Raw genomic sequence first — 13,882 nt, forward strand, 5'->3', positions numbered from 1 at the left:
TGTTGAGTCTGCATTCATCTGCTCCATTGTTTAATACTTACCAATGAAAACAGTGAGGTGACAACTGGACAAAGAAAATCACAAATAAATAAAAGATTCAGGAACAACAAGACTGTTGACGGAAAGTTAGCAGTAAAATAAATTTATATCAAAGAACCCTTTCCTCACATTTCAAATGATGCAATGATTTGGAAGAACATTAAAAAATGCAGAAGAGCATCAGAAGGGAAACAGAGAGAAAAAATGTCAGGAGAAAGAACAGCTGAGGCAGACAGCACTCTTTTTCAAAACCCCTGACAGCCGCCAAAAAGGCTCACAACTGAGACATAAAATCCCTGAATATGAATGCATATTCATTCTAAGGATTAGTGTTATTTCTCTCTCCTTAAAATGTAAGAAGGGACCAAATAAATGTTTTAAGCTTATCCCATTATACCTTAGATTTTAACCTCACAAAAAAAATTGTCTGCTAATGTTGAAGTATTTCCCTGGATTCACAAATAAGCACTAACTGATGAAATGTACCCAGCAGAAAACAAACAGGTAAGAATATATACAAGGGTTTTATAAGGGGCCCTTCAGGATGCCTAATGAGGCAGCCGGAGGGCGGAGGGGAGTCATCAGGGCGCGGGTGTGGGTGGTTTAAAGAGTCCAGTCTTTCTGAGGTAGCGCACGATGAGAGGCACCGACACCAGAGTGATGCTGATGCGAACAGGGGCGAAGAGCTTGTGGATGGCGTAGGCCAGGACAAAAGTGCTGGTTCCGGCCGCCATTTTGGACTGAACCACAGCCTCGCTGAAGCCCACTTTACACAGAATGGCGGCCATGTCGATCCCGCTAGAGAGCAAAGAAAGAGATTAGCACATAGTTAACATATACGGTTCTCTTACATTTTTTTAGATGCTTTTATAATGAAATTAGTTCAAAAATATGATTTAATAAAAAAAATAGAATATTTATTTAGCAGTTAATTGTAATTCTCTCAATGTCCACCAGGAGGAGCTGTGTTAACAAATCTATTAGCATTGCTTAGTCATCCGTACAGGGAAATAAATAACAAGGAAAGCTCTAATAGTAGATTTGTTTCAGTCAATAACAGTCTTGCTCCCACATTAACAGCTCCACTGCACAACACAAACTTAAACCGGTTCAATATAATTACCCATTTACACCCCGACAGCTGTTTTCTCAGCACACATAAGTTCAAGCTGGCCACATGCCCTAAGCTCCACGGTCGCACAACCATAATACTCGATGGTTACTGGCTGCACATGCAGCGTTCAGTCCAAGAATCATTATCAGCTATAGGAGGAAACTGCCAAGACTGTGTGGTATGCAGCAGCACAGAGGGGACTGCTGGATGTAAGCCAAGGGCACGGTGAGCCGCTTGGCCTTTATACCGTCAATCAAAGTGTGGGAAATGAAAAGAGACTTCAATTCAGTCACATTAACTTCAGTCACATTTTCCTTCAGGTTTGACTTTGTTTTACAGTTTCTAAGGACAGAAGAAAAGTTTCATGAATGCAAGTTGTTTTTCTTCAAATACTTAGAAATAACTGTAGAAAATGTGCATTTTGAGTTAATAGTTTGTGAATAAAAGAGGTAACTTTTCTCGTGTTTCTCTGCTATTAAAAACAGACATTTTTAAACTTTTTTTCTTTTTTTTTCCATCTGAACTATCTTCTTTTTCTTATGAATGAACATTTCAGATTTTAGTATTAATTTTAAGACATATGGCTAAAAACAGGAGTACTGTGGTTTTGTTCATCAGCATTCTGAGAAGCATTGCTTTACAATAAATATAGCATTGCCAGGATTTAAAAAAAAAGAAGCTAAAATACATCATATTTAAGGTTTTCAGGCAAAGGCAGTGAGGTTTGTCCTATGTTTTAACATAAAATATCAACTATGTCTCCACAATAAGCCAGGAACTATAGCAACTTAAACTATCCACCATTTCATCTTCTTAATAGAAATACAAACCTTGTCCTGCACAAAAAAGATTTACTTCTCTGAATGGAATGTAATGACGAAGATCATCTTCTTTTTATTACTATTTCTAATTTCATATTATGTCTGTGAATTTCTGTGCTTAAAGTTACCTAAAAGTGTCAGATTATCTTAAAAATATAAATATAACTGTACAGCAGACCTTATGTGAGGAAGGACCCGGCTATGGGAAGTCAACACAGATTCCATTTCAAATTAAAACCATTTTTAGTTGTTTCAAGAGACCTAAATGCATTAGATTTAATCATCTTGGAGTAAAAATGTACTTTTTGAACAAATTTCACATAGTAAACCATGTTTTGTCTGGGAATCCCAGACTGAAAGGTTTTGAAAGTATGCAAAATGAATTTCAAAATCCAAAAAATTGTAATTATATATATATATATATATATATATATATATATATATATATATATATATATATATATATATATATATATATATATATATATATATATATAATATATTTCAGATTTCAGATTCAGATTTCAGATTAGTAGTTTGCACGTGGACAAATGCTACCTTGATACAAGGAGGTAAAACATTCCCAGAGACATTAGTGACATTCCAATGTGAAAGGAAACTCCCACGGCTCCATACTCCTTGAAAACCTTCTTAAGCTGCTGGGTCTTGTTAGGTTTTGGCTCCTCAGACTCTGGCATCTCCTCTGGACTCTTCTCGGGGGTTGAGGTAGACGTGTCTTTCTATAGGAAAAAAGAACAAAAAAATGTGTAGAAGAAAATATTGTGACAAAAAATGTGTTGCAAAATATTCTGTTGCCAAAAATGTCCTGAACGCTGAACAGCTGATGTCTATTGCAGCTCAGCTGCGTGTAGGTTTATGAAGTGTGCAGAGATTGTGGGTTATTAATGTTGGTAAACAAATTCTACCCTTTTCTGACCTTCTACTCTTCATGGATCACCAGTCAGCTGATTAAAAGTGACTTCTATGGTTTAGCTAATTCCCGTTTTCACTCACCCTGACTCGCTCATAAAAGAAGCCAGTCACAGTCCTCCATGCACACACAGAGCCTCTCATAAGAACACAAACACACAGGTTTGGTGTTTGTGTGGTCTGCTGACCCTTCACTGCAGAAAGTGAACACGCACCACACACTGCAGCCGTACGACAAAGAGGCAGGTCGCTTGAGAGAATGTCTGAAGCAAATGAGGGAACACAGACGGTAACAGAGAACTGATGGAGACAGCTGAAAACAGATATTAACAAAAATGTGTTGTTTCTGCAACAAACCGTGTGTAAAGATGAAGACAATAAGAGTACAGTCCAAATTTTAGATGATAATTTGCTGCCTTGATAATCTAGCCACAGGGGTTGCAAGCCAGTAACTTCTGTGCCGGTCCCAAGCCCGGATAAATAGAGAGGGTTGCGTCAGGAAGGGCATCCGGCGTAAAAATTGCCAAAATAACCATGCGAATCATCCACAACACTTTAGACATACCGGATCGGTCGAGGCCCGGGTTAACAACGACCGCCACCGATGCTGTTAACCTACAGGGTGTCGGTGGAAATTTGACTACTGTTGGTGGAAGAAAGAGGGGAGGCAGAAGGGTCCGTGGCCAGAGAGAGAAGGGAAAAGGCAGGAACATAGGTTTGAGAATAGGGACTCTTAACGTTGGCACAATGAGAGGGAAAGGCAGAGAGCTGGCAGACATGACGGAGAGAAGGAAGGTAGATGTACTGTGTGTGCAGGAGACAAGGTGGAAGGGCAGCAAGGCACGTAGTATTGGAGGAGGATACAAACTGTTCTATCATGGTGTTGATGGGAAGAGAAACGGGGTAGGAGTGATTCTGAAGGGGGAGTTTGTAAACAGTGTTCTAGAAGTGAAAAGAGTCTCAGACAGGATGATGAGCCTAAAGTTAGAAATTGAAGGGGTGATGGTGAATGTAGTCAGTGGGTATGCGCCACAGGTTGGCTGTGAGTTAGAAGTGAAGGAGAGATTCTGGAGTGAGTTGGATGAGGTCATAGAGAGTTTTCCCAGAGGAGAGAGAGTTGTTATTGGAGCAGACTTTAATGGGCATGTTGGTGAGGGCAACAGAGGTGATGAGGAGGTGATGGGCAGGTTTGGTGTGAAGGAAAGGAATCTGGAGGGACAGATGGTGGTGGACTTTGCGAAGAGGATGGAAATGGCTGTAGTCAACACTTACTTCCAGAAGAAAGAGGAACATAGAGTGACATACAGAAGTGGAGGTAGGAGTACTCAGGTGGACTACATCCTATGTAGACGAGGTTATTTGAGAGAGGTTAATGACTGCAAAGTGGTGGTAGGAGAGAGTGTAGCCAGACAGCACCGCATGGTGGTGTGTAAGATGACTCTGGAGGTCAGGAAGAAGAAGATAGGGAAAACAGAAAAGAAGACCAAGTGGTGGAAGCTACAGAATGAAGAAACTTGTGAGGAATTTAGGCAGAAGTTGAGGCAGGTCCTGGGTGGTCAGGATGAGCTTCCAGAGGACTGGGAAACTACAGCAGAGATTATCAGGGAAACAGGTAGGAAGGTGCTAGGTGTGTCATCTGGAAAGAGGAAAGACGGTAAAGAGACTTGGTGGTGGAATGAGGAAGTACAGGAATGCGTCCAGAGGAAGAGGTTGGCTAAAAGGAAGTGGGATGTAGAAAGGACTGAGGAAGGTAGACAGGAGTACAAGGAAGCGCAGCGTAGAGTGAAGAGAGAGGTGGCAAAGGCCAAACAGAAAGCTTACGATGAGCTTTATGACAGGTTAGACACAAAGGAAGGAGAGAAGGACTTGTACAGGCTAGCCAGACAGAGAGACAGAGATGGGAAGGACGTGCAACAGATAAGGGTGATTAAGGACAGAGATGGAAAGGTGCTAACAACCCAGGAGAGTGTACAGAAAAGATGGAAGGAGTATTTTGAGGAGCTGATGAACGAGGAAAATGACAGGGAAAGAAGGGAGGAAGATGTGGTTGTTGTGGAGCAGGAAGTAGCAGAGATTGGAAAGGATGAGGTTAGGAAGGCTCTGAAAAGGATGAAGAGCGGAAAGGCCGTTGGTCCTGATGACGTTCCTGTGGAGGTATGGAAGTGCTTAGGAGAGGCAGCAGTGGAATTTCTAACAAGGTTGTTCAATAGGATTTTAGAGAGTGAGAAGATGCCTGAGGAATGGAGGAGAAGCGTTCTGGTCCCGATCTTTAAAAACAAGGGTGACATGCAGAACTGCAGCAACTATAGAGGAATAAAGTTGATGAGCCACACAATGAAGCTGTGGGAAAGAGTAGTGGAAGCCAGGCTTAGGAAGAAGGTGGAGATCTGTGAGCAGCAGTATGGTTTCATGCCCCGTAAGAGCACCACTGATGCCATTTTTGCTTTGAGAATGTTGATGGAAAAGTACAGAGAAGGTCAGAAGGAGCTGCATTGTGTGTTCGTAGATTTAGAGAAGGCGTATGACAGGGTGCCGAGGGAGGAGCTGTGGTACTGTATGAGGTCGTCTGGAGTGGCAGAGAAGTATGTCAGAGTAGTTCAGGACATGTATGAGAGAAGTATGACGGTGGTGAGATGTGCTGTAGGTCAGACAGAGGAGTTCAAGGTGGAGGTGGGACTACACCAAGGATCAGCTTTGAGTCCTTTTTTGTTTGCTATGCTGATGGACAGGCTGACAGACGAGGTAAGACAGGAATCTCCCTGGACAATGATGTTTGCGGATGACATTGTAATTTGCAGTGAGAGTAGAGAGCAGGTGGAGGAACAGCTAGAGAGGTGGAGGTTTGCTCTGGAAAGAAGAGGTATGAAGGTCAGTCGTAGTAAGACAGAATACATGTGTCTGAACGAGAGGGATCAAGGTAGAAGCGTTAGGTTACAGGGGACTGAGGTGAAGAAGGTGCAGGATTTTAAGTACTTGGGGTCAACAGTTCAGTGTGATGGGGATTGTGGAAAAGAGGTGAAAAGGCGAGTGCAGGCAGGTTGGAGCGGTTGGAGGAAAGTGTCAGGAGTGTTGTGTGACAGAAAAGTGCCAGCAAGACTCAAAGGAAAGGTGTACAAGACAGTGGTGAGACCAGCTCTGCTCTATGGGTTAGAGACGGTAGCAGTGAGACAGAGACAAGAGGCTGAGATGGAGGTAGCAGAGATGAAGATGTTGAGGTTCTCCTTAGGAGTGACCAGGTTAGACAGGATAAGGAACGAGTACATCAGAGGGACGGCTCATGTTGCCTGTGTTAGCGACAAAGTCAGAGAAGCCAGACTGAGATGGTTTGGACATGTTCAGAGGAGGGATAGTGGATATATTGGTAGAAGGATGTTGGAGATGGAGCTGCCTGGCAGGAGGGCAAGAGGACGCCAAAGAGGAGATACATGGATGTCTTAACAGAGGACATGAAGTTGGCTAACGTTAGGGTAGAAGATGTTCATGATAGAGTGAGGTGGAAAAGGATGATTCGCTGTGGCGACCCCTGATGGGAAAAGCCGAAAGAGAAAGAAGAATTTGCTGCCTTGATAGAATTTGAAGCTGCATTTTATTGTAGAACTACTGCATCATTTGATTTAGCTTCATAAGAACACAATTTAGTTTGAATACAATTGGATTGAAAATGTATGAATCTATCAGAGTTCCATCTAAAATTGATTTTGTTTGATAATTAATAAAACATAACTAAACAAAAGTAGCACTTTCGTGAGAAAATATGGATTCTTATAATAAAAACTAACAGAAAAGCTGTTTTTACCTGGAAATTTAGAGAAATTACTACAAGTAAAATTGATTTATTGATTAAAAAATTGATTTTGCTTTTTTTTACTAACAACCTCTTAATCAATTTTTAAAGCCAACCTGTCAGGCGCGCTCAAAACAAAAGATCCAGAACTTCTACGTTGATGGCAATGATTGTTCAAACTTTTTCAGGTTAAGCTTTCTTAGAAAAGTCTGCAGTTTGTTTTTAAAACTGAGGTCAAACAATTGTCATCGAAATGCTGTAAATAATTTGGCAAGTTGTCATCTAGTAATCACACATTGAGCAGCTCTAAAGCTCTACTTTAACCTCCATGACCAGGAACTAATCTGCCTCGGAGCAAACAGGAAAAACCTGAGGGACATTTTTAGCCTAAAACTATTGATGGTATGTTTACAGAACCAAAACAGCTCACTGATTGCAGTCCTTTTACGAACTGCAGCGACACCATCCAGACAACTTTTACATTTTATGCTTAACAAAACTCTTTATAAACAATTAACTTTACTTGTTTTTTTTACTTACATTTAGAAGTTAGTGCTCAAAAATAATTTATTTGTGTTTACTAGACCTGCACAATAAATCGCAAATATGTCATTATCACGATATCAAACTGTGAAATACGCATATAGCAAATGTCGGCCAAATATGCAATAAACCTTAAATGTGCTACAACAATCTTCTGGCAGCTTGAAGTATTTAACGAACCAATTAGATCCCTTTATGCATTTGACCAATCGGAAAGAGCCTTTTTATGTTAGATGCCCGCCTCCTATGTAGACGAGGGTCATTTGGAGTATCATTTCTGTTGACTCTTCTTTAAATTAAACTGCTGCAGTGAGATGGAAATGATGTATTTAGTCGTTTTGTTTTTTGTTCATGTATTGCAAGTTATATCATCATCGCAATATTAATCACTAATATAACAAATCGCGTGTTTTCCTTCTATCGTGCGGCCCTAGTGTTTACAGAAAATACATTTGTTTTCCGTTCATGTGTTAGATAATCATGTATGAAACATTAGGATTTGATAAATATTACAATGTGCACACCCTTGATGTGGACATTCCTGTGGTTTCTTCTTTTTTTTCCCCAGAATCGTTTTTTTTTAGGACTTTTTCCATATTGAGAAGGAGGGTTTAAGGGCAAGGATGCCCATTTTAGTTTAGTTTAGCCATCATCTATTGTATTTTATAACTTGTTTTGTGTTTATGTAATATTACCAGTATGATGCCAGTTGAGACAGCTCAAATAACGGTTAGTCATCAGGGCTTCTTTTTTGGTTTTTTTGCTGTACTGACACGGCTGATTGTCTCCTTTGTGGGAACGGAGTCAGGCCATTAAATGGGGGAAGAGAAATGATGCTAAAGAAAAAAACGGATCCTTTTTCTTGGCTTCCATTTGTCTTGCTTCGTTTTGGCCAAAGCCTCCTGGAGCCGCAGCCTTGGCCACAACATTCGCAGAGTTGCCATCAATAGACAATAGAAGGGTCCAGAGTGGGTGACGGGGCAGGCCTTTGCTTTTGGAAGGAAGACAGGCCAAACTCAAAGTGAAGGCGGGCAGCCCTGTGGGAGGGTCGTGTGAGCGGTGCAGCTGATGGGAGTCGTGCCAGCGGGACTGTATGGGAGGGGGACAGTGGGACTGCTGTGTCAGATACCAGCTTTTCAGAGCCATTAAAACACATGCCAAGTCACAGAAGCATGCAGGCTGAGACAAAGCCTTACTCATTATGTACACAAACAGACACAGAGCAGGAGGGAAATGGTGAAATGGCCACTCCCACACACCAGGCCAGTGACTGAAGCAAATAGGAAGTTAGACTGAAGCACAAGCTGTCCGTTGCAATAAACTGGTTAATTGTCGTTACTTTTAAAAAATTGTGAGTTTGTTGAACTTTTCAGGGAGTACAGGTGTGTCTTGAGGTTCCGTTGTGGCTTGTTCTGCCACCTTAGGGAAGGTCATGAAAATGGACCGCACCATTAGCCTGCTTGTGGTACATGTATCGTGAAGTATTTGTAAGGACACGCACGTTTGGGTGATGCTGTGGTACAGAGCCCTTACCCCACACTCCAGCACAAATGCTGCATGCACACGGGATGTGCAGGGGATTTAGCTGCTTTAAGATGCCTGTGGGATACCCACACAAACTACACTCTGTCTAATTTTCTAATTTCTACACTAACGGGCTTCCTGCACAGTGCGCAGGGAGTTAAAAAGAAAACGTACAACTCATCTGCATCTCACCTACTGCATCCTTACCTACCCTTATGTGTTGTTTAAGTGTTCTGTATGACTTGTCACCTGCAGTATACCCGTAGCCAATAATGTGGATGAACGTTTTTGCTGTAGGTGTTAACTAAGTGGTCTACAATCTTAAGATTTTGTGCGGGCCAACTCTGTGCCCTACACAGGTTTGCCCATTTTTCGCCCACATACAGCCCGTATCCGCCCTAAAGGGCAGTTGTGACTAAGGCATTGTTTTGGTTTAAAGGTGCATTCACACTGGACACAATTGGGGCATCAGGGGTGTCGAGTTTCAATGTTAAGTCAATGCACAGCCTGAGGACCTGTCTAGGATGTACCCCACCTTCGCAAAACAATAACCTCTCAATAAGGCTCCTCAGGAATTCAGACCCTGAGGTGCTCACTATGCTGGCCTGCAGGCGGTTGGCTGCCCCGGCAGACAGAGAGCAGGTGCCGTCATAGCGGCCGGTGCCTCTGTAGAGCTCTCTGAAACATTTAAGCCCAAGCTACTCGCTCAACAATCGCTCAAAAACGTTGGCAGTTGAGCAGTAAATTTGACGGGAGTCAAAAGAGAGGCAGCAGATCCCCGAATTGCATCATGTGTCAATTCAGCATAAGAAGTAGACTGATTTAAAATAATAAGGTGTTTTAACAAAGACTTTACATTTGCTAAACATTTAAGTCCGATCTGCTTCAACATACTGCTCTTTAGGCATGAAAACATGAAGACAAGGTTTTAGTTTTTCTTGTAGAGGCTGTTAAGGTTAATCATCTACAGCAGCAAAGTACAGCTCACACAGGAGGGTGGTGTTGTTATGGGTAAGTGTGTCAAACAGTGAGCGATAATACTTTTAATGATCGTCATTAGTAATGTTCTGCTGACACTTTCAGAAGTTAACTTTTTTTTAATGAGCTAAAAATGTTGACTGAACAAATACATCTCCAACCCTTCATCCTAAGAGTAGCCTTGACTTTTTGTTAGCTTTGCTGCTGCCTGTCAGACATTATGTCATTCTGTAATTTATGTGTTTTTACACTTTAATACAATTAAGTAATGTGTCAGATTTTCCACAGATGAGAAATATACTAGTATGCTGTGTATCATGGGAGAGTTTAAGCACCCCTAAGTCAAGAGACTTCTGAAAATGTGATTATAACCAGCAGGAGCAATTTGGGGTTCAGGGTCTATCCCAAGGAAACTTTTACTCATGAGCAGGCAGGGTGGAAGCAGACCTGCGACCTTCTGATCAGAGGTTGAAAACTCTACCTCTGCACCGTGAAATCACATGTACCTAAACCTAACAAGTGAATTTGAAGTAAAAATAGTGTTTATTGGGGTTTCTCATTGGGTATTTGCTCATAAAGGTTGCCTTCATTACACAGTTAAGTTGCTTGAGTTTAATGTTAAAGACCAACTCCAATTACAATTGTGCTTTTAGCATGTTCCTGTGGCATTTTCTCATGAAGGAGGACATACCAGAATATAAAGAAAATTAAGCTGAAATTGCATTTCTGAGTATTTCTTTATTCAAATTGTTGTCAATCAGAAGCAGACAAAAGATACCGCCAGAAAAAGATTATATTATATGAAAGGCACCCCACAAACCCCTGCTTTGTCCTATTCTGAAAGATTGTAGACAAATAGGTCCATGTATGTCTTCGTTTTCCTCATCTGAGCCGATATCTGGATCTAAACTGCGGGGCTGCATAGCTCCAATATTGCTCACCATTTCTGTTGCACCGCTAATGTTTGGTTGGGGTGTGAGGGGCTGTAAGCTAGGGGGGAGAGAGTGTATACAGATACAGTAGATGACGAGAAGTGGGGGCAGGCTTACTCTGCACCAGCTGTCCTGTCCACAACTTAGAGGTGAACTTCTAATGAACTACTGCTGTTTTGCAGAAACTATGTCCTAGAAAACGATACAACCTTTTTCGATTTTGGCTAAAAATGGCATAGTCCTAATTAAAAGACCACTGGGAATGCTTTCAAAATAGATCAAAAGGTGATCAGAGTGGGACTTTAATGCAATTATCATTGTCCATGAATGATAGTATACATTCTTTTTATTAGCTGACCTTTAGTTGCTGGTTTAAATTCAATTAAGAACTAAATAAGGTCTTTGAGACTTTATCTTTTTGATCAATAGGTTAAAGAAACAGAGGGACAACGTAGTGCAGGGGTCTGCAACCTTGTGGCTCTTTGGCTTTGAGGATAGATGGTAATGATTTAAATGATGATGTCAGATAACTGAGCAAAGTGAAAGGGTTTAAATTCACCATCAGAATGCTGGGTTATTTGAGTAAACTTAAATAGTACCTTATGCTGGACAACAGTGTCCAGTTGCTGTTTAGAGGAAAAGTTCTTAGAGTACTATATACAACTGCATTTAAATGTATAGATTTTCTACAAAATATTTTTAAAAAGGAGTCAAATGATGAAAACGAACTAGTGGCAGAAAATGTCATATTTGACTGCAGCAGCAAGAGGATCTTATTTGACACAGGGTGTCTTTTATTTTGAAAGGAACTTGTATGTACTGCAGTCTTAAATAAAACTAGAAATCTTAAAAAGAAAAAAATACAACTTTTATAATTCAATTATTTTTTATGTTTAAAGCTATATCTAAGACCTTTGTGGTTCTCGCTGGGTTCTGGTCAGTAAGAAGCTGGACCAAAAGAAGTCTTGGTGTTAAAGGTTGCAGACCCCTGACTTGTGGGAAAGGGAAAGTATAGCTCTCACAAGCTCCTGGGTCCCCCTAAAGCTGAGGCCCCAGAACCGCCCCTGCTGCCCACATGTTTACCCTCCTGCCCTTTCACCCTTGTGTTTATCCACCACCAACAACCACGTGCTTCGGTTAAAGTAGAACTTTTCCAGCTGGGAGTTTATTTGTGACCTCAATGATTCACATTCAATGATGACTATTATGTCCTATGGAGCAACCAGCATCTGTGCTGGCGCGCGCGCGCACCGCCCGCGTGTGTTGTATAACAACAGCGCTGAAATGCGGGCTAATGCTGTGGAGCTTTTTAGCTCCGGGTTTTGGAGGACTCTGACGGCTGCACTTACTTTGCTGCTGTCGAGCGGCTCCGCGCTCTGCTTCGTGGACGAGGATCTGCTCTGCATGCTGGTTGTGAAGGGACGTCGACAAAACACCCCCCAGTTACCTGTGAACAGCCCCCCCGTGGCGCGTCCTCTGTCAAATTCCCCCCCAGACAGGCGCGCAGCCTCAGTGCGTGCTCGGTTCAGCGGTCTCCACTCAGCGGTTACAAAACCGAGCCGCGTGCCCCACTTCAGCTCTGCTTTTTGCCTGTTCGGGTGCGCTCGGGTTTCCACGACGGACCCGCACAAGAACCGGCACCGGTGGAGGTGGCGGCCCACGGGCGCTGTCAGACTAGTGACGTGTCCCGGTCCGTGTAGCAGGAGAAAGCCCGGAGCCGTCCGAGCCGGACCCAAAGCCGCACACGACAGCCTGCCCGCGCGGCACAGAAGCATCGTCGGGACGAGATAATGTCTCCAGACGGAGAGGGGGAAATAAATAAATAAATAAAACGGGCGAATCGTCTTGAGGAACTAATTCTGGGTGAGCGTGGCTGTAAACATGCTGCCCCGCGTGTCCGGTGTCCCGGGGTGTCCCTCTGACCCTGTTGTTGACCGATTATCAGCCAATGAGCGCCGGCGCGCAAACGCAGATAGTAAAGGCAGCAGAGAAGGGAGGGGTCATTTAAAGGTATAACAGTGCTGATTCACGCTCCGTGATAATGTCAGGCCGGCTCTACGTGAAATGTCACAGCTAAATGTATTTAGTTCATTTTTTGTTTCAACTAGATAAAGACTGGAATTCGTTTAGTTCTTTTCAAAGATTAAAAGTTGAGAAATGCCTTCAAATGTCAGTTTTTAAAGAGCCACTCCCATGAAATTTTTATTTTGTGTGTGTTTGTGTTTTTAACATGTTCTTGTAGCATTTTTCTTATGATGGAGGAGAAAAAATATAAAGAAAATTCAGATTAAAACCGGATGTCGGAGTATTTCTTTATTCTTTCATTTTTTGTGAATCTGGAGCAGACAAAAAAAAATACTGTTTAAAAAATATCGTACTTGCGAGGTGCAAACTACAATCGGCAGGCAAACAAACAGATCCATGTTTGTCTTTGTTTTCCTCGTCTGAGCTGGCATCTGGTCTAAAACTGAGCGGCTGGATAGCTCCAATATATCTCACCATTTTTGTTGCAATGGGAAACTACCGAGTTTGAACAGCGGGATGATGGGAGTTACAGGTAAATAATGACTTCCTGCCACTCTGCAGAAACTATGTCCTTGAAAACGACACAGGTTTTTCGATTTTGGCTAAAAAAACGCATCATCATAAAAAAAAAAAATAATAAAAAACTGTGAACCCTTTGAAAATGTATCAAAAGATGGAATGGGAGTTTAAGAGCAGACACAATAAAGACCAAACACAATGTAATTGATGGGAAAAATGAGAAGCATAATCCCTATGATCACTTCAATGGTTATTACAGAGGCATAGAAGTATCCCGCTTGCTGGGTTTCATCAGACCATGTGGAGCCACTTAAGTTTGACCGTTTTCTTTGTTTTAGGTTATCTGAGCTGTGACCCATCATGTCAGAGAGATAAGCCTGCGGTCCAACACACTGAACAGATGACTAAGCATTTTTATCTGACTTTTGAGACTGCCGTTGGAATGAACTGTGACTATTTCTTTATTTTGCGTGTATGTTGCATTTTTTTTGGCTTTAATTTACATTTGCATGACCAAATGAAAGAAAGAGCAAACATAACTAGTGAAGGAAGTGGTGGAAAAAACAAAACTTTCAATGAATTCTTTAGAGACTTGCGCTGTACTTGATCAGTCTTCATTCTTTGATACTATCATGCAAAAAAATTAGCACCTTCACCCTGTAGTGCAGAAAGG

General features: G+C 41.9%; 1 protein-coding gene across 1 annotated transcript; it reads right to left on the reverse strand.

Moving 5' to 3' along the window:
* Positions 1-13: 13 nt before the first annotated feature.
* mims2 (mitochondrial inner membrane scaffold 2) lies at positions 14-12,659 on the reverse strand. Its single transcript, XM_004068692.5, has 3 exons — positions 12,015-12,659; positions 2,533-2,714; positions 14-837 (listed from the first exon to the last, which is right to left on the reverse strand). Exons 1-3 carry the CDS (start codon positions 12,438-12,440, stop codon positions 621-623), a joined length of 825 nt encoding a protein of 274 aa, XP_004068740.1. The 5' UTR covers positions 12,441-12,659; the 3' UTR covers positions 14-620.
* Between the last annotated feature and the right edge of the window lie 1,223 nt (positions 12,660-13,882).

Source organism: Oryzias latipes, chromosome 5 (assembly GCF_053564925.1).
Source record: "Oryzias latipes strain Hd-rR chromosome 5, Olatipes_Hd-rR_3.1".
Taxonomy (NCBI): Eukaryota; Metazoa; Chordata; class Actinopteri; order Beloniformes; family Adrianichthyidae; genus Oryzias; species Oryzias latipes.

Excerpts from the sequence above, each read along its gene's own strand:
- mims2 (XM_004068692.5), bottom strand. The coding sequence starts at position 12,440 with ATGCTTCTGTGCCGCGCGGGCAGGCTGTCGTGTGCGGCTTTGGGTCCG. Across the intron at positions 2,715-12,014 it reads AGCCGCTCGACAGCAGCAAA|AAAGACACGTCTACCTCAAC; the intron begins GTAAGTGCAGCC and ends TTTTTCCTATAG. Across the intron at positions 838-2,532 it reads TTTTACCTCCTTGTATCAAG|CGGGATCGACATGGCCGCCA; the intron begins GTAGCATTTGTC and ends TTTGCTCTCTAG.